Source organism: Mastigoproctus giganteus, chromosome 3 (genome assembly GCF_048544385.1).
Source record: "Mastigoproctus giganteus isolate SK-2022 chromosome 3, ASM4854438v1, whole genome shotgun sequence".
NCBI lineage: Eukaryota > Metazoa > Arthropoda > Arachnida > Uropygi > Thelyphonidae > Mastigoproctus > Mastigoproctus giganteus.
Window position 1 is genome coordinate 184,334,595 of NC_143577.1, and position 27,912 is coordinate 184,362,506.

The 27,912-nt window shown below is 37.8% G+C and overlaps 1 protein-coding gene across 1 annotated transcript; it reads left to right on the forward strand.

The window, feature by feature from the left end:
* LOC150088460 (uncharacterized) lies at positions 1-26,085 on the forward strand. The gene is made up of 3 exons (XM_090370166.1): positions 1-153; positions 429-807; positions 25,988-26,085. The coding sequence occupies exons 1-3, from the start codon at positions 1-3 to the stop codon at positions 26,083-26,085; spliced, it is 630 nt and encodes a 209-aa protein (XP_090226292.1).
* Positions 26,086-27,912: the final 1,827 nt, after the last annotated feature.

Sequence of the window (27,912 nt, forward strand, 5' to 3'; positions counted from 1 at the left end):
ATGCTTGTTTTAGCAGTCCTGTTGGTCACCATAAGTTCGGCCTGGGGTCATGGGAAGCTCACAGACCCACCTAGCCGTTCAAGTATGTGGCGATATGGATTCGGCACCCCAGCAAATTACAATGACAACGAAGGTTTCTGTGGAGGCTGGGGAGTAAGCGGTATTTTAATGTATTTACGATAAATATACACTGTTTGACAGAAGTTTCTGCTCATTGATAAATTCAATCGTGATTTATTTCTTACTGACTCTGTAACTGTTTTGCTAGGACATATTATCTTTATAATATGTTCTATCAACTTATCATAAACCCTTCTGCTATTATCAATGGTGAAGAAATATCAATAATCGCTTTACAATCGTTACTAATTATGTTTTTTTTTTTTTTTTTTCTATAAATGAAGCTTAATTTTTTTTTCTCTTAACAGAAACAGTGGATGCAAAACGGTGGTAAATGTGGAATTTGCGGAGATGCTTGGGACTTACCAGAACCTCGACCCAATGAAGATGGAGGTCTCTACGGTAACAAAATCATTGTGAAGACCTACAAACCTGGAGAAAACATCGTGATAACCATCGATTTGAATGCCAACCACATGGGACACTTTGAGTTCAAACTGTGTCCCGTCGTTGAAGGCGAAAAGACAGAACAGGGATGTTTAGATAAATATCCTCTACAGCTAGCTGATGGCAGCGGAGACAAGTTCATTATCAATCGCATGGGTGGAGCAATTTTTAAGATTCCAGTGAAACTTCCACCCGGGGTCACTTGCGAACGTTGTGTACTGCAGTGGCACTATAAAACAGGTGAGCAATTTTATGCTTTGTTAAGAGAAATACTAATTGTTAGAGTATTTGTTGTTAATTGTTACCGATCTCAGACTTAGGATATAAATGATAGCATACAGATAGATGGAATATATTATACAATCATATTTTTAAAGTTCCAGTCTATTCCGGCTTGACAAAGGCAAAAGAAGAAAGCAGCCTTTACATTTCAGTAATAAGCGGAAGATACTCCACATTACAGATATGCTCCTTATCATTTCTGTTTATAGAAGAATCTTGTATTTTTATTGTCAGGTTTTATTTCTCTAAATCTGTTTTCCTAATTATATTAATTATATTTTTCCATTCTCTTTTTTTTTTTTTTCAATATTGTTTTATATGGCTAATATCTCTGTCAAAAATCATTTTAACAGAATTGCTGGGTAGTTGCTTATTTCAATCTTCCGTGAACTCACCCCCTCTCCTCCCCCATGTTTGACTACTATACATGCTGCAAAGCCAAATATTAAAAACCTAAACCGCAGCATCTTGTAAGACCTGCCCGCGCTTTAAAGTTTGAATTGAAAAGCGAATAGGCACAGGTTTCATGTTTCTTTAGCTCGGGAGCAAAATGCAGTATGAAAATTGTATATTCAAAACTAACAGGTGGTGGTAACGATAATTTTTGCTCCGTAGTCGACGCTTATGTGCATGGATTCAACAGCGGAGAGGGGGTAGAGGTATGTAAGGTAATTTAAATAAAAAATAAATAATAAATTTTCTGTTTATACTCCGGGACGAACAAACGGTCAGAGGAGTTCACAATATACTCACAATACAAGAAACAGCACCGTATTTAGCAGTCACGGTGCTTGAACCCCGGTCACTCAAGGCACGTGTACTTTTTTCACCCACGCGCCTGACCACTGGGCTACGGCGGCCTTCGTGCCACTGCTAGCGATAATTCCTCTACTTTAGCGGCAGCAGCCTTTCCGACCCCGTATGCCTACTCTAAAAATAAACAAGGGATCGACTTATATCAAATTTTTACAAGTGTATCTCTGTTGTAAATAAAATACGCTGATTGTTAAATTATTATATATATTTTTTCAACTATAAAAAAAAACATTTACGTGGGTACATAAAACATTGAAGTGAACTTAAAACTAAATTCGGCAAGCAATTAAAGAAACTTCTGGCATCTGTGCCCTCCAATTTTTTTTTTTTTTTTTTTTTTTTTCTGAAGAACACAGAACACTACTGCATCCGATAGATTCTCAAAGTAGTTAGATCTGCATGCCGTTGAGGAAGGGGGGCTACTTCATGGTGTTGAAGAACGGAAGTCAGTCTACGGGAAAAACGGCTTGCATTTTCAGCGTTGCGTTTTAAACTGCTCGCGACTATTTTTTGAAATTCTTTATAAGACGTCTTTATAAGAATTCTTTATAAAACAAAAATTGAAATTCTTTATAAGACGCACACCTTCATATAATTCAAGTTTTATTTTGTGCTCAAGATTCAATGGATTCGCTAGTACCTGTTTGAAAATCAGCATAACCAAAGCATTCAATTTCTCCTCAAGCACAGTTGTTCGCAATAACTTTGTCCTGGTGAATTCCAGAGCATACGAAAAACCACCGGGAAAGTCTAGCCAACAAATGTCGTTTTCGTGGCCTTAGGATTAGCAAAAAAGTGAGGGGGATGATTTAATCGATCTTGATTTCTGTCGTTCCACAATTCAATGAAATTGTACTTTAACATATTTTTGGGCCTTTTATTATTTTTTTATTATTATTATTATGTCTAAGGTGGCACCTAGACTTCCGTCTATCTCCACCTGATAAAGTTGACTTTGTGCAGAACCTCTGCAAAATAGACCTGTATGGAAGGTCTCTTCGCCATCAGGGAGAAGCTGTCACCTGCACAGCCGCTCCCCGTTGGCGAATAGACCCTATTGGCCGCCCATATTCACTTGGTGCTGGGCCTGGTCTTCTATTTTAAGTGCCTCATGCACAAAAATCCCGCACCCACCGGAAGTAGTGCTATACCGGTGGGTGCCAGCAATCCCGCTCCCAGGCTGCCCACACCTGAGAGCCAGCAAAAAAAAAAAAAAAAAAGAAAGAAAAATAAATAAATAAAATACATATATACACACACACATAATATAAACAAACTAAAAGGGGGAAAAAACACACAAATAATCAAAATGTATATAACCAAATCTTAATTAGTAATCATTAAATTATTCCAATGTCTTCTCCGTTGAAAAACAGTTACACAGAACTTTTGCAGTGCTTGAAATTTATCCTGATTAGCAATAAGGTCACTTTCACAGCCTCTAACTAAATTACCAATCTTCACTTTTAGCCTTTCTCTATGTTCAACACACAAACTACAATCATATAATAAATGACTCCAAGTCTCAGGTTGACCGCAAGTGCATAAAGGAGAGCTGACTAGACCAAAGTAATGTAGTTTAAAATTCAATGAGCCATGGCCAGTTAAAATAAACGATGTTACCATAGAAGGAAAAAACCATTTGTTATTACTATCATAAGTAAATTTAACTGTTGGAATAAACAATCTAGTCACCTCCCCAGTTGCACTAATATCCCATCTCTGTTGCCACATACCAATCAACTGTGTTAGAACATTTTTCTTAGCTTTAGCTATCTCTATAGTGACATCAGATGTGATATTCATGAAAGAAACCACAATGCCTTTTTTTAAGTAATAACAAAGGGCCCGATACACAATGTACAAGTCTAGAGGCAAATGCCCGGCCAAAACCTGCATAGCATTCGTTGAGACTGTTCTGCACAAATTAGAAATAACATAAAGCATTGAGCGCTGAATCGATAACAATTTCTGCTTAAATTTAACGTTAGTAACTCTGAAGTACCACACTGATGCTCCGTACGCAACTATGGGTAAGAAGACTGCCTTGTAGTATAAATTTAAAACTTTCCTTTTCAACCCCCAATCTGACCGTGTTAATCGAATTATTTAAATGTGGGAAAAACGATAATCTATCATCAATTCTTATACCTAGATATTTCACCTCAGATACTAGGGGAATCTGCCTCCCGTTAATTAAAGCCTTTGGCGGTCGCGCATAATTTAGTTTCCCCTTAAGAAGCATCATAACACTTTTAGTTGTAGATATCAATAGTTTGTGCAGATCAGCTCACGACACTAGACTTTCTAATACCTGGGCCAGTCTTATTTCAAGCACAGCCCTGGATTCACCAGTAATACATAAAACCAAATCATCTGCATAAGCAATCTTATGCAGATTTTCAATTGATTGTTCTAGCCATAAATTAAGTACTAAGTTCCAAAAAAGTGGCCCCAATACAGACCCCTGAGGACACCCTCTCGAAAGATTCCTATTAAACTGTAGATGCTTAGCTTTCAGTATAATTTTCCTACAATACAAATAACTCTGTATCGTCCTATACAATAAGTCTGGACATTGCATACCCCTTAATGCAGACAGAATACTCTCATGCCACACCATGTCAAAAGCTCCAGTAAAATCTATAAAGATGGCTAACACATACTTATCCTCTGCCTGGCTGGTGAAATTCATGAGATCATTAATGGCATCCTCCGTAGAATGCCCTCTCTTGAAACTATACTGATAAGGCAGGGTCAAACCATTTTTATCCATGACTTGGTTCAATCTTAAAAATAACAATCTTTCAAAAACTTTGCCAAGATTGGCCAATAACGAAATTGGTCTATACCCTCTTGGGTCATTTGGTTTTTTACCCGGCTTAACTAACAACTTGATCAAACCAACTTTCCAGATACCAGGAAAGGTACCTTGAAGTAAGCATTTATTATACAAGTTTAACAAGATGTTAGGATAAAGCTCAATCATTTTAAGAACAGCGATATTCTCTACTAAATCGATTCCTGGGGCTTTGGAAATGTTAATTTTCTTAGAAACGGCTCTCAATTCCTCTAAAGTAAATAAGCTAATATCAACAGACCCAAGGTATGTTACATTAGAGTCCTTGATGCCTTCTTGCTCTGTTGTCTCCCCCCCTTCTTCCTCATGAGGAAACAACTCCGATGTTATTGCCTGCACTGTTGTAATCCAATCAGTTGTTTCCACTCCATTGACGATTACAGTATTCATTATCTCTCCAGGTCTTACTTTATTCATACTTAGTTTATAAATTAATCCCCAAGGATCTGTATTGCCCACACTAGTAACTAGATTTCTCCAAGTCTTTAATTTACTCTCATAAATAGCCCTATAATAAATTTTCTTTTTATTCCTATAACATGCATGATAAAATTGAGCCTCATTCAGCCCCCACCGCCTATACCTCTGATATGACTTCCTACATAAAAATACTTCTTTCCTTAACCTGGATAATTCCGCATTCCACCAATTAACAACTCGCCTCTTAACTCGTATTAAGTGAGGGGGATGATTTAATCGATCAAGGATTAGCAAAAAAGTGAGGGGGATGATTTAATCGATCTTGATTTCAGTCGTTCCACAATTCAATGAAATTGTACTTTAACATATTTTTGGGCCTGCTGTAATACATATTCCTCGGTAATGCACAGTAAAGAACAAAAATTTGCAAAACTATCGGCCTTTTGACGTCCGTCAAACACCGCGCCATATTGGGCGGGCGCTTAGAACTTTGCAGATGTTGCCAACTGCGCTTTTACCCAGGTTAAACAATTCCAAGCAGTTCACATTTTCATGCTACATTCCGAAGTCGTTTTTTTATTCTTTTTTTATTTTTTTCATAGGACTAGATCATAGTATGGAGGTCCTAACCTCCATACTATGATCCAGTATGCTCTACTCCATATATTTTGAAATATTCAAAATGAATACTTCAAAATTATTTTTATAGTTGATATCAGAAAGTTGAAAATATATTCTAGTATACACACACACACACACAGCGAACTACGCTTCCCTGGCAATTAGTCCCTCAAATTTACGTTTTCAGACGCGTTAGCATATATGTATAATGCGCCTTTTGTCTTCCCAATGTCCGTCCATCTGCATGTAAAAGCCTTACACCCAAATAGGAGGGGGGGGGGAGAGATTTTTTTGAAATTTTACATTTCGCTGTTTAGAACGATTTGTCGACCATTCCCAAAATTCCTTAACACTGAATTAGTAGAAATCTGTCAATTTTTTTTTTTTTTTTTTGTACACATATTAGTAGTCTATATTTCACACATATCAGTACACGGTATCTAGTCCTACAGTTCATACCACGAACTGTAGCACTAGATACTGTGTCATCATAGGCTGGTTGGAGGAATGATTAGACAATGGTAATGGATGCGTAAAAACAAAATTTTCTCGGTTCGCGCATAAAGGTCGTTGCTTTTTTGTTTTTGCCATGAATCATTACTATTTACTATTTGTTAATCCGCCTGAAATGTAACGCACTGTATACATTTTTTTTTTTTAAGAAAAAAAAAATTAAGGTCCTTAAAATTCTACCCTGTTTTAAGATCAGAATATATTCTTGTAGATTTAAGGTATAGTACTCATACTGCGGCAAGTTTACTATAAAATAAATTAGTGCAATAGCGTCACTTCTATACACAGTACATCATTTATATACACCGAAGCTGTACAGTGGCATCATTACATAACATCTCATATTGTGAGCTCCTTCATAACGAGTCGCTTATCTCATTATACCTGGAATAAGTAAAGCTTCCCCAGTAGAGAAGATTACTGTTACTTATTCTCAGTGGGCACCACCACCCAGACTCCCATTTCAGGACTATTTGACCCCACTTTACATAAAAAAAATGCAAAAGTAAAATCGGGTATTCACATTTAAAGTGCCAACGTATCTCTAATACATAGGGCGGTTCCAAGAGTGTAGTGGGAAATTATCTAGTGGTCAGTCTGACTTCAGTAGTAGGGAAAATTATGGAGACAATGATCAAGTGAAGAATTCAGGATCATTTGGATAGAAATGGAATTCTGAAGAATTCCATTTCTGAAGAATTCTACTGTTGTTTTTGATTTTCTTAAATGACATCGATGAAGGGATAGAGGGCGTGATGTCTAAATTTGCAGATGGTCTAAAGATTGGTAGAGTAGTTAATGATCGCCGCCAAGCAGAGCTTCTTCAGAGTGATCTAGAGAAACATCAGAGATGGTCAGAAAAGTGGCGGCTATGCTTTAATTCAGCAAAGTGCAAGGTCTTACACCTGGGGAGTGTAATGCCAAAATAACTTATATTGGTGGAGTTGAACTAAAGTCAGTAGTGGAAAACAGGGCCTTGGGTGTTACGATACGGTCAGACATTAAGTTCTTCGAGCATTGTAGACAGGTTGCAAGGAAGGCCCATGGTGTCGATGATTTATCGAACATTTGCTAGTAGAGATAAGGACGTCATAATACCATTATATAAGGCTATTGTTAGACCACACTTGGAATACTGTGTTCAAGTGTGGAGACCGCACCTAAAAAAAGACATCGAGCTTCATGAAAGGGTCCAAAGACGGGTAACTCGTCTGATGAGATCGGAAAAAGGAAGGGCGTCCTTATGAGAAAAGACTTCGAATATGTGGGTTGCACACCTTGGAAACTAGGCACCTTACTTTGAGGTATTTAAGGCTGTGAGAGGCAATAGTAAAATGAATGAGGATGAAATTTAAGGTTATAAATGATTCTAGAACTAGGGGCCATAAATTCAAGTTACGGGTAGAGATGTTTAGACTGGATTGCAGAAAGTTTTATATTAGCCAGCGAGTGGAATAAGTTGCTTGCATGGGTGGTAGAGGCTGACAGTTTGGGGAAATTCAAACATCAGCTTATCTAACAAATATGCATCTTGAATGGTTTCCTCGTGAATGATTTTGCATCTCTCACAAAGTTGTGGACCGTTCTGAAAAAAGTTCGGAAATAAATTCTCGTTTAAGGCAAATCTCAGTTCAAATCGCTTAACTTCGTTTCCCCATTTTAAACCACCGTCCCCCCGGGGGGGAACAATCCCCCTTTACTGCTAGTTTTAAATTGGGAATAGATCGTCCAATCACTGTGAGGAAAGTCAACGGATAGGAGAAACTAGGCCAGCCCTACATTCCTTGTTGCAAAGATAAATGGGATGATGCACTAAGATAAATGGGATGAATATTCTAAAAATTAACCTTAATTAGATTTCTGGCATTGATGTTCTCCAGAAAATTATATTTTTATTTATATCCACTGCAATCGAACGTTTGCCGTTCCCTGGTAATAGCGTTGTCCTTTCAGATATACTGTATTTCGAAAGAGCTGTAGATTTATTCATCAGTATGATACTAATGGGTGTTTGCCTGTATATGAATTTCCAAAATAAATAAAATAATAATTGGAATGCACTTAAATTACTCACTAATTCGGGCTACCTAATTAATATCTACTTCTCTCTCTCTCTCTTTTCAGGATAATTCAGAAATTTTTTTTCGGCTGGTGCAGCATAAGCTTCAGGCTTCCGTGCACCATATGGCTAATAATAATAATAATAATATATAATTTATTGTTTAAACTTAAGCGTTCTTTCAGTTTTATTATATTTGTGTCCTAATACCATTTAAATTATGCGGAACTGAGATTTAAGCACAGGAATAGATCAATAAGTAAGTCTGTCGCAGATGTGTTGCAAAGTTTTTTCTTCCCTGTGTTAATAGATAAACTGACGACTGCCCTTAATGATCTGTATGCTAATATGCAAATCAAAACCGGATGCTTCAAAACTCATGTCTTCCAAACAACATGAATCAGTTAATAGAATCAATTCACCGCCCAATCAGCAGAGCTAGATATTTTGACCTCTCACAATCCCGCTGAATTTGAATGTTGCTCAAACACTCATGGACCCAATCGCCTTTCGGATGAACCTCAATTCCCTAATGTAGCAATCGGCGAAGTCCCGGTCATGAATTAATGTCATGGAGCTGAATAGATGTGCGATCCACAAGTGGCGGCCCACCAAATTAGCATCCTACCTCGAAAGTTGACCTCAGTTTTACCATCTGTGCTGCTATCTGAAAGCAGCAACAACTCTACCTTCATGGAAAAGAATACACACGACCTCATTAAAAAAAATCCATCGCTCACCTCTCATGAAAAAACAATCTTGGGTTGAAATCGCCGCTACCCGTTCTGTTTCATCTCCTCAATTGACAGCTAATCAGAACCCTCATTTCTCCAGTTCACCTTCTCAAATTAAGAGCCACCCTGCCAATATCAACGAAAAGTGTCAGATTAGGATTGGTACATAGTGGACATAGTGTTTTTTGTTATGCGGTTCCCGTGGTTTCCCACAAATCCGCGTTAAATACTCTGTTAACATAGCAAAGCCAGTCAGTGTGGGTTATGTGTGAGTAGTGTGTTGTTTGTGTTGTTTGACTGGCCTCTTCGTTACTGGGAGGCGCGATCACCAGGAAAGAGCCTCCCAGCATCCGTCCACTGGCACGAGGAGCCGGACCAGGGAGTAAAAGACATCTGACGGGCCGTCCACACTCTTGCAGGAGCGAGAGTGGGGAAGGCCAAGGAAAGAGCAGAGAAGAGACAGGAAAGTGGAAGACAGACAAGATAGCGAGGATGACAGAGCGTAGGCATCCTCCCAGGCGAAACGGAGCAGGAAGAGTGCTAGGTGCAGTTGTGGGAGTCCTGGAGAAAGACTGTGGGTAGGAAGAAGAGAATAGGTAAAGTTCAAATTAAAGAGTCCAGGATCGTCACAATGGAGAATCACGGAACGGCGTCGACAGGGCTGTCTGCCATTTGCAGTTTCATGTCTGGAAGTTTCCGGTGCTGGGTATCAGTTGCTGTCTAGAGGAGGTTATCCAGGAGTAGTGTTCGGGAGTTGCAGGTGATGCCAGCGACGACGAAAGACCTCGTTGGCATAACTGGTCAGTGCACGGAAGGCATCATTAGATTCCAATAACTTGGTTTCTGGCCGAAGTGATGTAGTGTGGAGGTCTAGGAGTAGTTGGTTTCTTAGATCTAAGTATACGTTGCATGAGTGCATCACGTGATCCCAGTCTTCAGGTTCTCCGCAGGTACAGAGGGCATCCTCGACTAGGCCGAACTCTAGAAGGCGTCTCTTGAAGGACCCGTGGCCAGTTAATAGGAAGGAAGCATAGACGTTAGGGAAGAACCAAGTGGAACGTTGCTTGTTGATGTCGGTTACTTCAGGAAGGAAAAGTTTAGTAGTTGCACCAGTTGTGGAGTTATTCCAGCGGGTTTGCCATAAGTTTATGAATTGTAGCCACACACGTTTATGTTCCTGTTTGATGTCGGTATCGGTACGGGTTTGAATAGTGAGGAATTCAGCTTCCTTATTCTTCTTGATGGCATGAGAAAGTCCGATAAAAGCGACGTGGAGGTCCAAAGGGAGGCGGCCTGTTAGTAGCTGTAGGGCGGCAGTTGATGTCGTTCTACATGCGCGGGTCATTTGTAGTAGCATAAGTCGTTGAATTTGCTGAATTTTACGTTGAGCATGCACTAAAGTCATTCGGTGGTACCATACTGCAGCTCCATATGTGACAATTGGTATAAATACTGCTGAATATAAAAGGCGTAGAGTTGGTCCTTTAAGACCCCAGTCCTTGCGGGTAAAGCGTGCTAACATAGTGATGTAATTTTTTATTTTTTCTTTGATAGCCTGGATATGAGGAATGAAAGTTCTCCTGTCGTCCAAAATTACTCCTAGGTACTTCACCGATCGGTAGTTTTTCAGTGAGCGGCCATTAAAACGTATGGTAGGAGGTCTGGAGAAGTCCAGTTTGCCTTTTAATAGGAGGGTTTTGCTCTTCTCAGTGGAGACTGAGAGTTTATTTTCCGTGGCCCATACGGACAGAGCAGCGAGAACAACCGTAGCCTGGGTTTCTATGGTGGCGCGGGTGGGGCCCTCAATGATAATAACCATGTCGTCGGCATAAGAAAGCTGAGTAGTGTGTGGGTAGTCCCTCAGGAGCCAGTCGTCGAGTATCATATTCCAGACAGCTGGCCCCAGGATGGAGCCCTGGGATTAGGATTGGTACCTCCACGTCCTCTATTCCGAGACCAATGAGCAAGCCTCCCATCACAGAAGCCTTTTTTATTTCCTGACCGGGGTCACTGACAACCGCTGAGAATATTGAGGCGGCAAAGAGTAAAGAACAGCACACCAAAATATGACCAAATTTACTCAAGAAAAGGCCGAATTATTCGTCCTTTAAAGTAGTTTGCGAAAGTCGGGCCTTCAGATCTGTTGAATCCACATCAGTGTGGCCAGTTGGCACCCTAATCAGGCATTTTTATGAATCGAAAGACCCAAAACCAACCACTTCAAATTCATCATCCTTCGGTTTTGCTCATCTTGTGAGCAAAACCGAAGGATGATACTGCTCCCCACTGCATGACTAACAAATTATGAAACTGCACTAGTTTCTAACAATTGTCGAAAACCACTGCACCACATGTTCAGCTCCAACCACTTTTTTGCCCCAGCTACTGCTTATAATCGTGCTGATGTGACACCTCATAATCCTGCTTTTCAATCACCATCAATTCACAGTATAATTTCCCTAGGCCTAATCTGTTGAGGTATCCAAAAACATCGACAAACAGATCAGCACTTCTAAAAATTCCCTTTCAACTCACCCTTAGAGTTTTCTACCAAAATGTCCGGAGACTCCAAAATAAGCTCGGAGGCTCCGGAGACTCCAAAATAAGCTTGGAACCCTCGAACAACTGTTGTCCAACAACGCGGATGTAATTTGTCTATCAGAAAATGGCTCGAACCTGACCAGGAATCTATTAATAGCCTGTGCTCCGGCCGCTGGATATTCATCGTTCTTCACATCAAGATCTCAATCCAGAGGCGACGGTGTTGTCATCTTCGTCAAAGATTCCAACCTTAAATTTGTGCACGTCTCACCTAACAACTCCTTATTTTATGAAGCAATAGTCGTGACAAGTTTAATGCCTGTTTAATCGATTTAGCGGCAATGTACATTCCTCCCCCGCCCCTAGTTTGAGATATTGCAATAATTGATGATGCTACCGGCTGGATAATGAGTAAGTTACACCCCCTGCTACTCACATTCTCTGTGGCGATTTTAACCTTCCACCGCATCTGAGCCCTCTCCTTCAACGACTAATGAACAATCTGTCATTGTAAATTACAGTTTACGATTATCAATGAGGAGCCAACGAAAGGCACTAATCGTCTCGACCTGATTCTGTGTTCTGGCATTTTCAGAGTCGATATTCCACCAGAAACGTCTTTCAAATCGGATCACGACCCAACTGCATTACTTCTTGTACTCCTATGCCCAGCTTCAATTGCCATAATACTGTGGTAAAGAAAATCATATTTTCTCCGACTTTTCTCGATCCCAAAAAGTGCCTCAAGGCAGCACAGTGTATTCCATAGCATGTGCTTGATGGATGTGACGCAATCCTCGCAGTGACCTAATCACAAAAAAATTATTATTTTAGGGTTACCCGTAATTAAATACATTAACCCGTATTTGTGTCTGTAAATTGCGTATGTTCTATGGTTGATTTGCCTGTTTTGCTGGACGAAAAAACCGCAGTAACTGGAGAGAAAAACCTTGCTATCTACGCCTGAGACCAACTAACACAGCCACGGAGTGAAAAAAGCCCATTAAAGTTCCTCGCGTCATCGACGGGATTCGAACCCAGGCCTTTTCCACCCCGTGTGGAGAGGACGGTGACGATACCACTGTGCTACCGCGCAGACTGACCTAATCACAAGATGGACCAAAGATTTAGCGCGCAATTTCCACAATAAGCAGTACCTTCACAGGCAATGGAAAATCTCTGGCACAACCCAAGATCGGATCCTGTTTTCCAGAGCAAGAGCAATTTTCAACCGACTCAAGGCATCAGCTATAAAGAGAGACACCGATGCTACCTTGTCTAAAGGAAAAGCGCCATACTCATCCAGACACAGTGTCATTAATCCCAATCTTTATCTAGATAACTGGATGGACTACATTTTAAGATTCAAAGACAATTCCGCTTCTGCAGAAATTCCTCTCCAAAACTCTCAATTTGCTCCTACTGATGACCTCTCCATCACAAGACAGCAACTGATAAATGCTATAAACTCTCTGCGTCCATCCATTACAGCAGGCCGAGAAAAAATAACTCATTTCATAATTAAGTGCCTTAACCCCCACATCTTAGATGCATTGCTCTCAATCAACAACTCGTTTCTTTCCACACGAGTTTTCCCTGCTCAATGGAATCAATACTCTGTGAGTCCACTGCCTAAGGTTCAAGCGCCAACAAGCTCAAAAGATTTCAGACTAATCTCAATTTCCACCCTCCTCAAACTCCTTATAAAGGTACTTCTTCCAGCATTGAACAAACCGCTGATGCCACAGAAACCGAAACAGTTCCACTTCGCAATCGCAAATAGGTCCACCATACCTCATGGTGGCACAGACATCAATTCTTCAGGCCTTCGAAACTAAATCCGAATTCGCTACTGTGTACGCCGAATCTGAAGCTGTTTTGACAGCTTAGACATCACAGCCCTTCTCAGCCTTTTGCAATTCTTCTTCAGGATAAAGGGAGATCTACTAGCTTTCTTCACCGCTTTATTGAGGAATAGAAGTGTCCCCCTCACAATGAAGAAGATCCACTTTACAATGAAAATCAATGCAGGAGTCCCACAAGGCGGCGTTCTGTCTGGCCTCCTTTTCTCAGCTATTCTAATTCCGTTCATGCGTCCCCGTGTTGTTGTTGTTATTTGGTTTTTAGGAGCATTAGCAACTAAGGCCATATTGCTCCGGGGATATGCGGTGGTCATTCCCTGACCTTTCCGCATCCTCCGTATTTGGTGGGCATGGGCTCGAACCCCGGTCTAATCAAGAAGCATGTGTAACGCACTGCTGCTCCTGCCCACCTGGCTACGGAGGCGCCGCGTCCCCGTGATGATACTCTAATATATGCTGATGATATAAAGTTCCTTACCTTAATCCCACCGTCTGCAAACTCAAAGGTAATTACGTCTTCAATCACTGAGAATTTGACCGCTCTATCATCTTACTTGAAGACGTTTGGGTTAAACCTTAACCCTTCAAAATCTGCAATAATAATTTACTCATTGAAACAAAACAACCAACAGTAACTCAACCATCAGTTTCTGGCACTCTCATCCAAGTGGTTACCTGCTATAAGGAGCTCGGTGTCAATTTTGATCCGAATTGAGATTCGATGCGCACCCAGAATACTTTGGCAAAAGATGCTAAGAAAAACAGCAAGGATTTCTTTACTTATATAAACTAAAAGGAAGAGGATGAATCTGATTGGTCCACTTGACATCGATGGTTCGACTGTTGATGATCCTGCTCAGATGGCAAACAAACTGAATGAGTATTATGCATCTACATTCACACATGAGGAATTATTAAGGTTTGGAAATGGCAGAAGGTTATCAAATTGTAGCAGGGTACTTAATGACTTTGTAATAACTGAGAGCAAAGGGGAGGAGAAATTGTTCAAGTTAAACATAAGAAAAGCACCTGGGGTGGATGGGATCTATCCAGTTATATTAAAGGAGGCGACAAAGCAACTAAGCAAACCCTTAGCCATAATTATGAGAGCATCCTTGGACTCAGGGGAGGTCCCCACTGACTGGAGATGTGCAAATGTATTCCCAATTCACAAAGGGGAATCGAAGGGTGACACGAGTAATTACAGACCAGTTAGTTTAACTTCTGTTCCGGGTAAAATAATGGAGTCACTGGTTAAAGATGCATTGCAGGATCATCTAGACAAGACTGCAGCAATAATTCAGACACAGGATGGGTTTGTTAAGGGAAAGTCTTGTCTGACAAATTTGATAGGATATTATGATGTAGTTACAAAGGAACTGGATGCAAAAAATAATTTTGATATCATATATTTGGATTTCAGGAAAGCTTTTGACACTGTGGCGCATGGAACACTATTGTACAAATTGGAGCAGAATGGTATTAAGGGTAAGCTGCTACAATGGATAAAAGGATGGTTAAGTGGGAGAAGACAGAGGGTGGTAATCAATGGGTGCTGCTCTTCGTGGACTAATATTATTAGTGGAGTTCCACAGAGTTCGGTGTTGGGTCCACTGTTGTTTTGTATATTTATGAATGATATTGATGAAGGTATATCAGGCTTAGTGTCGAAGTTTGCAGATGATACAAAGGTTGGCAGGGTTGTTAATGACAGTAATGGCAGTGTGCTACTGCAACAGGATCTAGATAATTTGGACAGATGGGCTAAGAAGTGGCAACTGAAGTTTAACCTTGACAAATGCAAAGTACTGCATATGGGTAGAAGTAACCCGAGAGAAAAGTACCAACTGTGTGGTACTACACTTAAGGTGGTAGAAAATGAAAAAGACCTGGGAGTAATTGTGCAGTCAGATATGAAGTTTTCTGAGCAATGCAGACAGGCTGTCAGGGCAGGTCATGGGGTTTTGTCAATGATATATAGGAATTTTATAGCTGGGAAAAGGAGGTGATTGTCCCTCTGTATAAGGCAATGGTCAGGCCACGCCTTGAGTACTGCGTACAGGTCTGGGGGGCCTCATTTTAGGAAGGAAGTCGATTTGCTTGAGCGTGTACAGAGAAGGGCAACAAGATTGGTGAGGGGAGTGAAGGGATCCTCTTACCAAGAGAGGCTTAAGTTCTGCAAATTGCAGTGGCTGGAGACTAGGCACCTGCGCGATGATCTGATTGAGGTGTATAAGGCCTTGAATGGGTTGAGCACGCTGAATTCTGATAGGATCCTTCCACTTGTTCAGATTACGAACCTAAGAGGGCATAAATTCAAATTAAGAAAAGATAGATGTAGAATAGATGTGCGGAAATTTGCCTTTAGCCAGCGGGTGGTTAATTGCTGGAACAAACTTCCATCTGTCGTTGTGGATGTTGATAGGTTAAATAAATTTAAGGAGGAACTGGACAGGCATTTGGAGGGAATGGTGTAATTTTTTTTTTTTTTTTTTGGCTGATGCTGCATAAGCTCATACACTTGCTTTCTTCCATCACATGCCACTACTACTACTACTACTACTACCTCCGGAAGCGATTTAATACTCTACGCTGGAGAGCAAAGCAGCACTTACTTCATTCCATCGATGCCGCCAGATACTTTGAAACCCCAGTTTATCCGGTTATTTTATACGCTGCTGAAATTTGGATATCTGCGTCGGCCTCACTTCAAAAACCGGTATTCGCATGTGAATACTGGACGCTGAAATGGGCCACAAATTAGCATCGCCGACCCCCCTCAATTGAGAATAACCGACATGGCCGAGCAGCTAAATGTACCCAGGCTCCTTAAGTTAATTGACAGCAGGTAATTACTACAGGAAAAATGTACACAAGAGTGCTAAACCCCCCAAACATCTGGGATTTCTGTCAGTGGCACATCCTCTGCCATCCTTGGGGTCAGAGCCCACACTAATCCTCAAATACAACCGGCTGAAACTATGTAATCGTTTCCTACCTGCCCAGGCACTGCTCCGTCTTGGAATTAGCCTGCAGAAAATGGTTACCGACTACAAATACCGTCGCATTCTTCTCGAGTGGATCGAATCTGTTGAATGGGATAAATTATTACAAATTGTGTTACGATGTTCAGTTCTGTTTTTGTTATATTTTCCTATTTATTATAATTTTAATTTACATATTTTATTTAGTGTAACTTATAATAGCCCATGTAACTATTAATTTTACCAATTTAATCACATGTATCATTCCTTAATGTAAAACTCCTGGCCATGTCGCCGTGATGAGAACTATTGTTTCCAGTACATACTTGTATTCACAGGGTAGTAGGATACACTGGTTAAAGATGCATTGCAGGATCATCTAGACAAGACTGCAGCAATAATTCAAACACAGCATGGGTTTGTTAAGGGAAAGTCTTGTCTGACAAATTTGATTGGTTATTATGATGTGGTCACAAAGGAACTGGATGCAAAAAATAATTTTGATATCATATACTTGGATTTCAGGAAAGCTTTTGACACTGTTGCGCATGGAAGACTACTGTACAAATTGGAGCAGAATGGTATTAAGGGTAAGTTGCTACAATGGATAAAAGGATGGTTAAGTGGGAGAAGACAGAGGGTGGTAATCAATGGGTGCTGCTCTTCGTGGACTAATGTTATTAGTGGAGTCCCACAGGGTTCGGTGTTGGGTCCACTGTTGTTTTGTGGATTTATCAATGATATTGATGAAGGTATATCAGGCTTAATGTCGAAGTTTGCAGATGACACAAAGGTTGGCAGGGTTGTTGTTAATGACAGTAATGGCAGTGTGCTATTGCAACAGGATCTAGATAATTTGGGCAGATGGGCTAAGAAGTGGCAACTGAAGTTCAACCTTGACAAATGCAAAGTACTGCATATGGGTAGAAGTAACCCCAGAGAAACGTACCAACTGTGTGGTACTACACTTAAGGTGGTAGAAAATGAAAAAGACCTGGGAGTAATTGTGCAGTCAGATATGAAGTTTTCTGAGCAGTGCAGACAGGCTGCTAGGGCGGGTCATGGGGTTTTGTCAATGATATATAGGAATTTTGCTAGCAGGGAAAAGGAGGTAATTGTCCCTCTGTATAAGGCAATGGTCAGGCCACGCCTTGAGTACTGCGTACAGGTCTGGAGGCCTCATTTTAGGAAGGATGTAGATTTGCTTGAGCGTGTACAGAGAAGAGCAACACGATTGCTGAGGGGAATGAAGGGATTCTCTTACCAAGAGAGGCTTAAGTTCTGCAAATTGCAGTGGCTGGAGACTAGGCACCTGCGCGGTGATCTGATTGAGGTCTATAAGGCCTTGAATGGGTTGAGCACGCTGAATTCTGATGGGATCCTTCCACTTGTTCAGATTACGAACCTACGGGGACATAAATTCAAATTAAGAAAGGACAGATGTAGAATAGATGTGCGGAAATTTGCCTTTAGCCAGCGGGTGGTTAATTGCTGGAACAAACTTCCATCTGTCGTTGTGGAAGTTGATAGGTTAAATAAATTTAAGGAGGAACTGGACAGGCATTTGGAGGGAATGGTGTGATTTTTTTTTTTTTTTTTTTTTTGGCTGATGCTGCATAAGCTCCTACACTTGCTTTCTTGCATCATGTGCCACTACTACTACTACTACAGTGTCAGCTCCCTAGATGTTAATTCCTGTTACATGTTAAAACACATAGAAAGTGGCGCCACCAATTTCGGACCTAGGAAACAGGCTGGAACATTTGGAAGAGTGCGTGGAGAATTTTCAACAGCTTTGTAATTGCGATGGACAATATATCAATTCACCGATTATTAGTATGAAATAATACATAATTAATTATTGCTCTAAAACAAAAAAAAAGAAAAGACAATGTAAAGGACGGAAGAATAACGAAATATAGCATAAGTAAGGACATCAGCAAATTTAAATTAACGATTGTGATAGCTGTGTGGTAACGTTAAGGGTAGTCGTTTTCTTCCTCCTCAGTTGAAACATTTGTTTTCGCCCCACCACCCTTTTCTTTCCCCCCGCATTTTTTCCCCTCCCTTCTTATAATTTAAATTCACTTCTCAAGTATACATATGGCAATTTACGTATATTTTCAGAATTTTAATTTAATTCTTTTCCTTTATTTATTTCTTTATTTATTTATTACTTTTGCCATGGCATCCTATGAAATGAACACTGAATTATATAGCTGCTAACCATAGTCACTAATAATTTTTTTTTATACAAAGAATATGGAATCAATGAAAATTTGGAATACAATTATGTGACTAAATTTTGACTGTTTTGTTGCTGAGTTTGTTATTTTCTTTAACAAAATTTAGCATTCTTTCATTTAGATCACTATTTATTTCAGTTAGCTTTATAACAATAAAAAAAAAAGACAAACTTCACACTTTATTATTCAAATTCCTTTAATTTATGAAGTTTCTCATTATGTATGAAAGATTTAAATTATATGCTGTCTTCTGTATATTGAAATAGTAATATAACCACATGAATTGTCCTGTAATATATATATATATATAAAACATATTGATTTGTCATAAAATTAAAAGCAAGACTTATATGCTCAGTACAAGCAACATAAACAAATAAATTAATAATAATAAAGCACCCTTTCACGGTCTTCAATACAATCCTTATTTCATAAACCGTAAAGATGCTATGATATGATGTTACTGAGAGATAAGTTTTGCTTCCTTTGTAAATACAAATATCAGTATCTTTCTTACAACTCCTGTATAAAAATTTAGATAACTTTAATACTGGAGTTATTATTATTATAATTAGCCAAATGATACAAGGAAGCCTGAGGCTTATGCTGCACCAGCCAAAAAAAAAAAAAAAAATTCCCGAGTTACCCCCTGTGAGAGAGAGAGAGAGAGAGAGAGAGAGAGAGAGAGAGAGAGAGAGACAAAATAGTAGAAAGGAATCATCAAGAAAGAGAAGAATGATGATATCCAGCTCAGGACCCTGGGTTTGCCAAGCCCATACTCACCAGATGTGAGCCCCCGGGGTTAAGTTGTAAGAAATATACTGACACAGATAAATACTCTCTGAAACATGCATAAAACTTTTTTTTGTGGACAGTTCACTATCTAAAACAAGTAGGAGCTGTCATCTTCAACAATATCAGAATTCTTTTTTTAAACTATGATGCCAATTCTGAACTACTTTTCTTAATAAAATGGAACAGCTATTTTTCATATTTACAATAATCTTCAGGTCTGGCTTTCAGAGACATTCTGAAGATTACTTTGGAATGTGTCTGAAAACCAGAAGAAGACACTTCAGTGATTTGGAGTTCACCAGACAGTAGAATTCCATCCAATTGAAATGAAATTGTATCTTATTTATGGATTTGTCATGTTTTATGTAGTTCAGAACAGTCAGTTAATACTGCTTTGATACAACTGATCTCTAATAAAAAAAAAAACCATGACAATTTTTCCCTCTACGTTTCACAACACATGTTTAACATTTCCCAGTTACACGTGTTCAACATATTTAATTTTTTTTTTTTTTTTTAAAGATATTTTGTTGCTTGACTAGACTGTTAAGCCAAGTTCAAATTTTCACTTTTTGCTTAACATAATTTTCAAAAAAGACTGAAAAAGCACTTTTTGCATATTATCTTTGTGCTTGTGGTTCCCAATCTGTTCAAGGTCAATAAAACATGTTTTATTATAAACATGTTAGTTTACAAAATTTTCCTTACGAAATACCAAATCAACTTCAGAAAAGAAGATATGTGATACACGTATCATTGTATTCAACAATTCCTTTGATGGCCATTTCAATCCATACTCCTCACTTAAAATACAACAATTTTTCAATGTCAAGATCTTTTGGGCCTAATAGTAAATTTTTACATGTTTCACAATTGTTGCTCTTTAAAATATTTCTGGCTAGGTAACCTGAGACATATGCCAGTACATTTTCATCAGAAATATCCATATCCTCACTGTACCTGGTTAATTCTGACTCTTTCACTTTGTCAGTTACTTACTGGCTCACTAGATCCCAGTGAACCAATTCAAACAAAGTATCAGTATGGTTTAAGAGGCCAAGAAGAACAGCAGCATCATCATCATCTTCACAATTAGATAATGCACTTTGTTTGTTCATTGAATGCACAGTTTGTCTTTTTCCTGCATAGCTGTTATTTGCTTCCTTAAACAATTCAGCAAAACAGGGCAGAATCCTGGTTTATTAGCAATGTTCAACATTAAATGCTTCAGGGTTTTTCTGATTGGTAAATTGAGCTTCCTTCTCAATAACTTATAAGTACTTAGTCTTTGAAGGTAAACATTAAAAGCAAAATCCTAGGGCATGGCTGAAAAACGTGGACTGAACACCTCACAATCAGTTGAAGGAGAAACTCACTATTCAGCCAAGTAAATTTGATAAGGTTTTCCCTTTGAGTGCTTGTAAAACACCAATCATAAAGTTGAGATCCACACAGTCCAGCATTATTATATAATAATGATGCATAATTATCTTGCTGTCAAATACTATCAAATTTACCAACTGCTTTCAGCCAGTCATTAACCCAAAAAAAAACAGAGTCAAAACCACGGATGATAATTTAAAAAAAAAAAAAGTTAATGAGCAGGAATGGCATATATATAGAACTGCACATTTTATAAATGAAGAGTAAACTCCCCAACCCAATCATGTCTTTACATCTATAAATTCAATACACTATTCATATTAATGTAGCTGAGTGGTCAGAAGTGGGAGTGCAGTAGCACACACTATTTGAGTAGACTGCAGTTCACGCCTCCGACTGCTAAATATGGTTAATCTGCTAACCAGTGCATGGCAGATTATGGTCCATTTTCCCACAATATGGATTGTTTGAGGAGGCTTCCATCCTACAGTGGATTGATAATGGCTGCTGCTTACCTCTTATTCATATTAATTAATGTAATCAGTTTTGAATTAGTTAATAATTAGCTATTCAGTAGTGTTTTTTTTTTTTTTTTTTTTACATTTCATTAAATATTTCCTGGTTCTATCAGTTATGATAAATTACCTTGAATGTTCTTTCGGAAGTCAGTATAATAATCGCACTCCAGATTTATTACGAGAGGCACTTCTGTTCATAATGTCAGCAGACAAATAAAAAATAAATAATAATAATAATGCACAAAAATAATTATGATAGTAACCAAAATGCAATGAAAAATGAACTCGCTCTGCTGATAATAATACACAAATAATTATAATAGTAGTAGTAGTGGCATGTGATGCAAGAAAGCAAGTGTATGAGCTTATGCAGCCTCAGCCAAAAAAAAAAAAAAAAAAAAAAAAACACACCATTCCCTCCAAATGCCTGTCCAGTTCCTCCTTAAATTTATTTAACCTATCAACTTCCACAGCAACAGATGGAAGTTTGTTCCAGCAATTAACCACTCGCTGGCTAAAGGCAAATTTCTGCACATCTATTCTACATCTGTCCTTTCTTAATTTGAATTTATGCCCCCTTAGGTTCGTAATCTGAACAAGTGGAAGGATCCCATCAGAATTCAGCATACTCAACCCATTCAAGGCCTTATACACCTCAATCAGATCACCACGCAGGTGCCTAGTCTCTAGCCACTGCAATTTTCAAAACTTAAGCCTCTCTTGGTAAGAGGATCCATTCATTCCCCTCACCAATCTTGTTGCCCTTCTCTGTACACGCTCAAGAAAATCTACATCCTTCCTAAAATGAGGCCTCCAGACCTGTACGCAGTACTCAAGGCGTGGCCTGACCATTGCCTTATACAGAGGGACAATCACCTCCTTTTCCCTGCTAGCAAAATTCCTATATATCATTGACAAAACCCCATGACCTGCCCTGGCAGCCTGTTTGCATTTCTCAGAAAACTTCATATCTGACTGCACAATTACTTCCAGGTCTTTTTCATTTTCTACCACCTTGAGTGTAGTACCACACAGTTGGTACGTTTCTCTGGGGTTACTTCTACCCATATGCAGTACTTTGCATTTGTCAAGGTTGAACTTCAGTTGCCACTTCTTAGCCCATCTGCCCAAATTATCTATATCCTGTTGCAGTAACACACTGCCATTACTGTCATTAACAACCCTGCCAACCCTTGTATCATTTTCAAACTTCGACACAAAGCCTGATATACCTTCAGCAATATCATTGATAAATATACAAAACAACAGTGGACCCAACACCGAACTCTGTGGGACTCTACTAATAATATTAATCCACGAAGAGCAGCACTCATTAATTACCACCCTCTGTCTTCTCCCACTCAACCATCCTTTTATCTATTGTAGCAACTTACCCTTAATACCCTTCTGCTCCAATTTGTACAATAATCTTTCATGTGCAACAGTGTCAAAAGCTTTCCTGAAATCCAAATATATGATATTAAAATTATTTTTTGCATCCAGTTCCTTTGTAACCACATCATAATATCCTATCAAATTTGTCAGACAAGACTTTCCCTTAACAAACCCATGCTGTGTCTGAATTATTGCTGCAGTCTTGTCTAGATGATCCTGCAATGCATCTTTAACCAGTGACTCCATTATTTTACCCGGAACAGAAGTTAAACTAACTGGTCTGTAATTACTCGTGTCACCCTTCGATCCCCTTTGTGAACTGGGGATACATTTGCACATCTCCAGTCCGTGGGGACCTCCCCTATCCAAGGATGCTCTCATAATTATGGCTAAGGGTTTGCTTAGTTGCTTTGCCTTTAGTAACCGAAATGCAATGAAAAATTAACTCGCTACGCCAATAATAATACACAAATAATTAAAATAATAGTCATCAAAATGCAAAGGAAAATGAACTCGCTACGCTCAACGAACTAATCTTTCAAACCTAGTACCGATTTTATTAGCAATGGGCATGCGCGTTAGCACTCTGTGGATTTTGATGAGCGCGTTAGTTTATAGGTCCGAAATTGGTGGCGCTGGGAGTAATCCAGCAAGTGGACGCTGTACCTTATTACTCTATGCTTGTACCGCACTTGGCAGCAATAAAGAAGTTTATTATTATTATCATCCAATCATGCCATTATTATTATTATTCATTCATTTATTGTAAACAAATTCTCTAAATAAAATTGTATTGTATTATAATAATAATTATTATTATCATCCAATCAGTGCGAGGAAAGCATCGGGTAAGAGGGATTAGGCAAGCTCTTCACTCCTTGTCGCCAAGTTCGATGGGATGCAGCGCCATATTCTAAATTAACCCTAATTACTTGCCTGATTTTGCTCAAATTTACTTCAAAATTTTGTCTTTTTTATAATTAGAAATAAAATTCTGGAACCAGGGTAATTTTTTCTAAGACGGTGACAGATGGGCCAAAAAATTTGCAAGTTCGGTCTGGAAACTTATTTTTTAGAGTAGCTTAGAGGGTGGAAAATGTTGCCGGCCCCTGATTTACATCTTTCAGTTTAGACACTTGGGGATACAACTGTATCCCCAACTTCAAGCATTTTAAACACTAAAAGATATATATAAATAACTGATTGAGGCATTTAAGGGCATTTCAAATGAATACATAGATAATCATTTATTCAGAAAATATAATAAATAATTATAAAGAATTTCACGCGTTAATACACCAGTGTGTTTTTTTTAATTTGGTTGTTTAGTTAGAATCAGAACGTACGTCCTTTCCGAATTATACTATAAATCGTATCTAAAATGTTAAAATATCGATAGCCACCCCCCTCCGTGACTAGCCAGCCATTACAGACTCCTAAAGAGGTTTAAGAGGATAATAAATGTTAATTGAAAGAAAAAAAAAAAAAAAAAAAAAAGAAAAAAAAATACCAGCATTAATGGTCTCTCAAACTTGTAATAAGTTTGAGAAAATTTTAAATCAATTTTTATTTTCTTCTAGAAGTACATGTATTAACTGGATTGTTTACGCCAACGTATTTATGCACTTGATTCACTGTAATATGTACTGCATTATTTTAAAGCAATTTAGGCAAACGAATGTTCATTAAAGGATATTATACAGTACCGTAGCAGAAACAATGACATACAAGGGCGGGGAATTAATTTTTTTTCATTTGTAATAACAATGAATAATTATTTATATTTTTTTTAATGCTAAAAAATACTTTTTCTGAATACATCAAATTTCTGTGTACTACAGATCCTAAATTTGTAGCAGACTCCATTGGCGCATCCAAAATTTTGTTGTGGGGGGAGAAGGCTAGCTTCAAAATGCAACAACAGTACCGTACAATTATATAAAAGAATAGTTACTTCAGGGAGCTTTAGCCCCTCTCATGAGCGAGTCGTTGGAACACTGTCACACAAGTGAAGAGGAAAGCTATAGGTTCTTAGATTTAACAACACATCGGATGCGACAGCTATATTACAGATAACGAAAAAGAAAGCATCAGTCATTTTACCACAACATTCCTACTTTTATCGGTTCGAACTAATCACATAATCACAGTTCGTACAGGCAAATCAAATCGATTTAATATATTTTTAATTAATTGTTTTCATACCGCATGCCGAGAAGCTGCTCCAGCAAATAAGGGTTCTTCCTGCTGCGCTAAGTTGACATTTTGCCATAACTGCGAATTACAAAGAAGCGGAAACCACTAAACACTAATATTACAAATTTACTGAATTTTGCATTTCATGCTTTAACCCGCGCCTATATTTGCATAATCTATATCCCCTCCGATCAGCAACACGCACATAAAATGTTTATTTTCCAACACATCTTTATGATGAGAAACACATTAATAAATGGAGTATAAATAAACAATATTTACTCATATTCGCTCTGAACTAACTCTATTATATTTGACGCAACTTTCTTAAAGAATTACAATAAAAATATGTTAAAAGGAATTGGAATCTTACCTGGTTTTTCTGTGTGATATGGCTTTCTTGAAATTATAATTTTAGCACAGAAGCCACCAATAAAAACTCACAACTGGTACTTCCACCACAATGGCGTCAACACTAATAAAATAATACTTAATTTGCGCCAACCGATGAACATTTGAGGTGATATCAACGCCCTCCAGTATTTTTATAAGTAAACTTAAAAATTACAATAATTATTTTTACAATAATTATTAAATATAAGATTAATAAAACACGTAAAAACAAATTGAAAATATTTATAGTTTTGATATAGTTTTATAATCAGTCTAAAATTACAAAAGCAATGTGTAGAAATTACAGCTAGATTAAACATTTTATTAATAAAAATCTCAGGAAGAAAAATCTGAAAATTACCAACAGTTTAAAATAAAGATTGGCAACATAAGGAAGAGTGGATTGAAATTTCTTCAAGTGACTTTAATCTTCGCTACTCATTATTGGGGAAAAGAAAAAAATAATACTGACAAATACAGTAAACTTTTTAAAATTATCAAAGTAACTTAAAATTAAATGTTAAGGAGATATTAATATTTTTGTTCTCATACCAGAAATAGTCCACTCCTCATTTTTTCAGTCAGTTTGTTCTTCGGCCTAGAAGTGAAACTTGATGCAAAACAAAAAATATTGTTTTTACAACTTCAATTCTGAAATATGTATGCATAATTATTGTTTTTACAACTTCAATTCTGAAATATGTATGCATAATTATTGTCTGTATAATTAAGTAAAATTATCATTATATATAATTTAGTAAAAACTATTACTTTATTTCTATTACTTTATTTATATTTTCAGCTAACCGATGGGGAAAATGTGAAGATGGATCAAGCAGAAATGGATGCGGCCCGCAGGAAACTTTCCGAGCATGTGCAGACATCGCAATCCTTGAATAAAGCACAGCCGGTTCATGTTATGTACTTAGAATAAATATGTCGTCACAATAAACATCTGAGAAAGAATCAAAATTTCTGCTGTAAATTATCAAAGAGTCACTTAAGTAAAAGAGTGTTCAGTTACTTTCATCAGTAATGGATATCATGACATTTCGTCCCTTTTTTAATTTTCTCTGGTCATTAATCTTTATGATACTGCTGGTTAATAATAGGGATGTGACCTTTAAAAATATAAACAGAATAATGACGTTTATCATTACAAATATGCACTTTAAAGACACTTCTTCAGTGTCTTTAAAACTACTCGAAATATTACCGGAATTTGTTTACTTGCCTCTAACTTGAATCTAAATAATAATGAATACATATCTGAATTTTTAACTTAAATAAAATGATTAAACCAAATGTTAAAGGGGCATCGATGAATTCCTTCAAAAAGCATATTGCCTGAATCATTAAATTGGAAATGATTTAAGAATCATTGAATTCCATACATGAAACTATTTATTGCGTTTAAATAGCATGTGAAAACGTGCATATTTTATTATTTCCAGAAAAAATACCTCCTGCCATGATTTTTTTAAAATAAAATGTACGACTCAAAGGTTCCAAAATAATAAGAAATAATTTAGAATTTTTGAACTTATGGCTAAAATATTCTGTCTGTAAATATTGAATATTTTTGCCAAGACTTCTTTGGGAACTTCAGCAGAGTTTCACTACTCAATCGTGAAATGTAAATTTACAATGGATCAATACAAGTTTTTTCATTTTTTTTTCAACTCGAATTTCAGTTTTAGAAATAACAGTTGGCGATTATTATAATTTTAAATTTTAAACTTTATATACTGTTCTACACTGTTGTTAGTATTGCTATTGCTGCCTTCTGCAACAGGGATGGAAAATGCTTTGGTTGAATTCCTTCATTTTATTCTAGTAATACCTGACCTCCGGGAGGAAGGAACTTTTTTCGACCTATTTCTCACCTTGAACTAGTTATTCCATATTGGGGAGGGTCGTATGATTTTTTCATAGTTTAAATTCCTCAGTTTATCTACTAACATTATCAGAGCAACTGCAACCTAGGCTTGGCCAACACATAACACTTGTGCAGGAGAGGTGGGAGGATAAATTTCCTCTGAAATTAAAAAAATAATAAATATTATTAGTCTATTTGTCTGTCATTACTGTGACGAATCCTATCAATTTATACAGGTATGTTAATTTGTTTGCTTATATCTGGAATAGGAAATTTTAATATAAAACATCTATAACTCGTGAATTGTAACTACATAGAAAAACAAATTTGATACTGATCAGCGTGCATAACTTTATCAATCAGATAAATACCACTTTAAATTTTGTCACACCTCTTCTGCTTTCCCTATAAGCCTATACAAATATTGAAAAATATAGCTCAGTATGCTCAATGCAGCAAACTCGTCAATAAACGAAAATTGGCTACTAACGAAGATTAAAAATAGTAATACAGTAAGTAGTAAAAAGTATAAGACAGTGTAATATTCATATGCTTATATATGACGCTTCTGTAACCCTGCCTCAGTGGGGTAGTTTAGAACAAGAATAACTATAAAATAAATGAATTCAAATTTATGAAATGAGCAAACATTCTGTGCGTTGCATGAATAAGGAAGTGTTTATCATTATATATCTTCATACATAAAATACTATGCGGATTAACATGCGAGTTTTTGTTTCCGCATCTGAAATTCTGAACTTAGGTGATAATCTACAGCCATACATCTAAACTGGCTTATCACGTCTCAAAAGTTTTTGACCCTTTGTTCTAGATAACTTTCCAGTAGC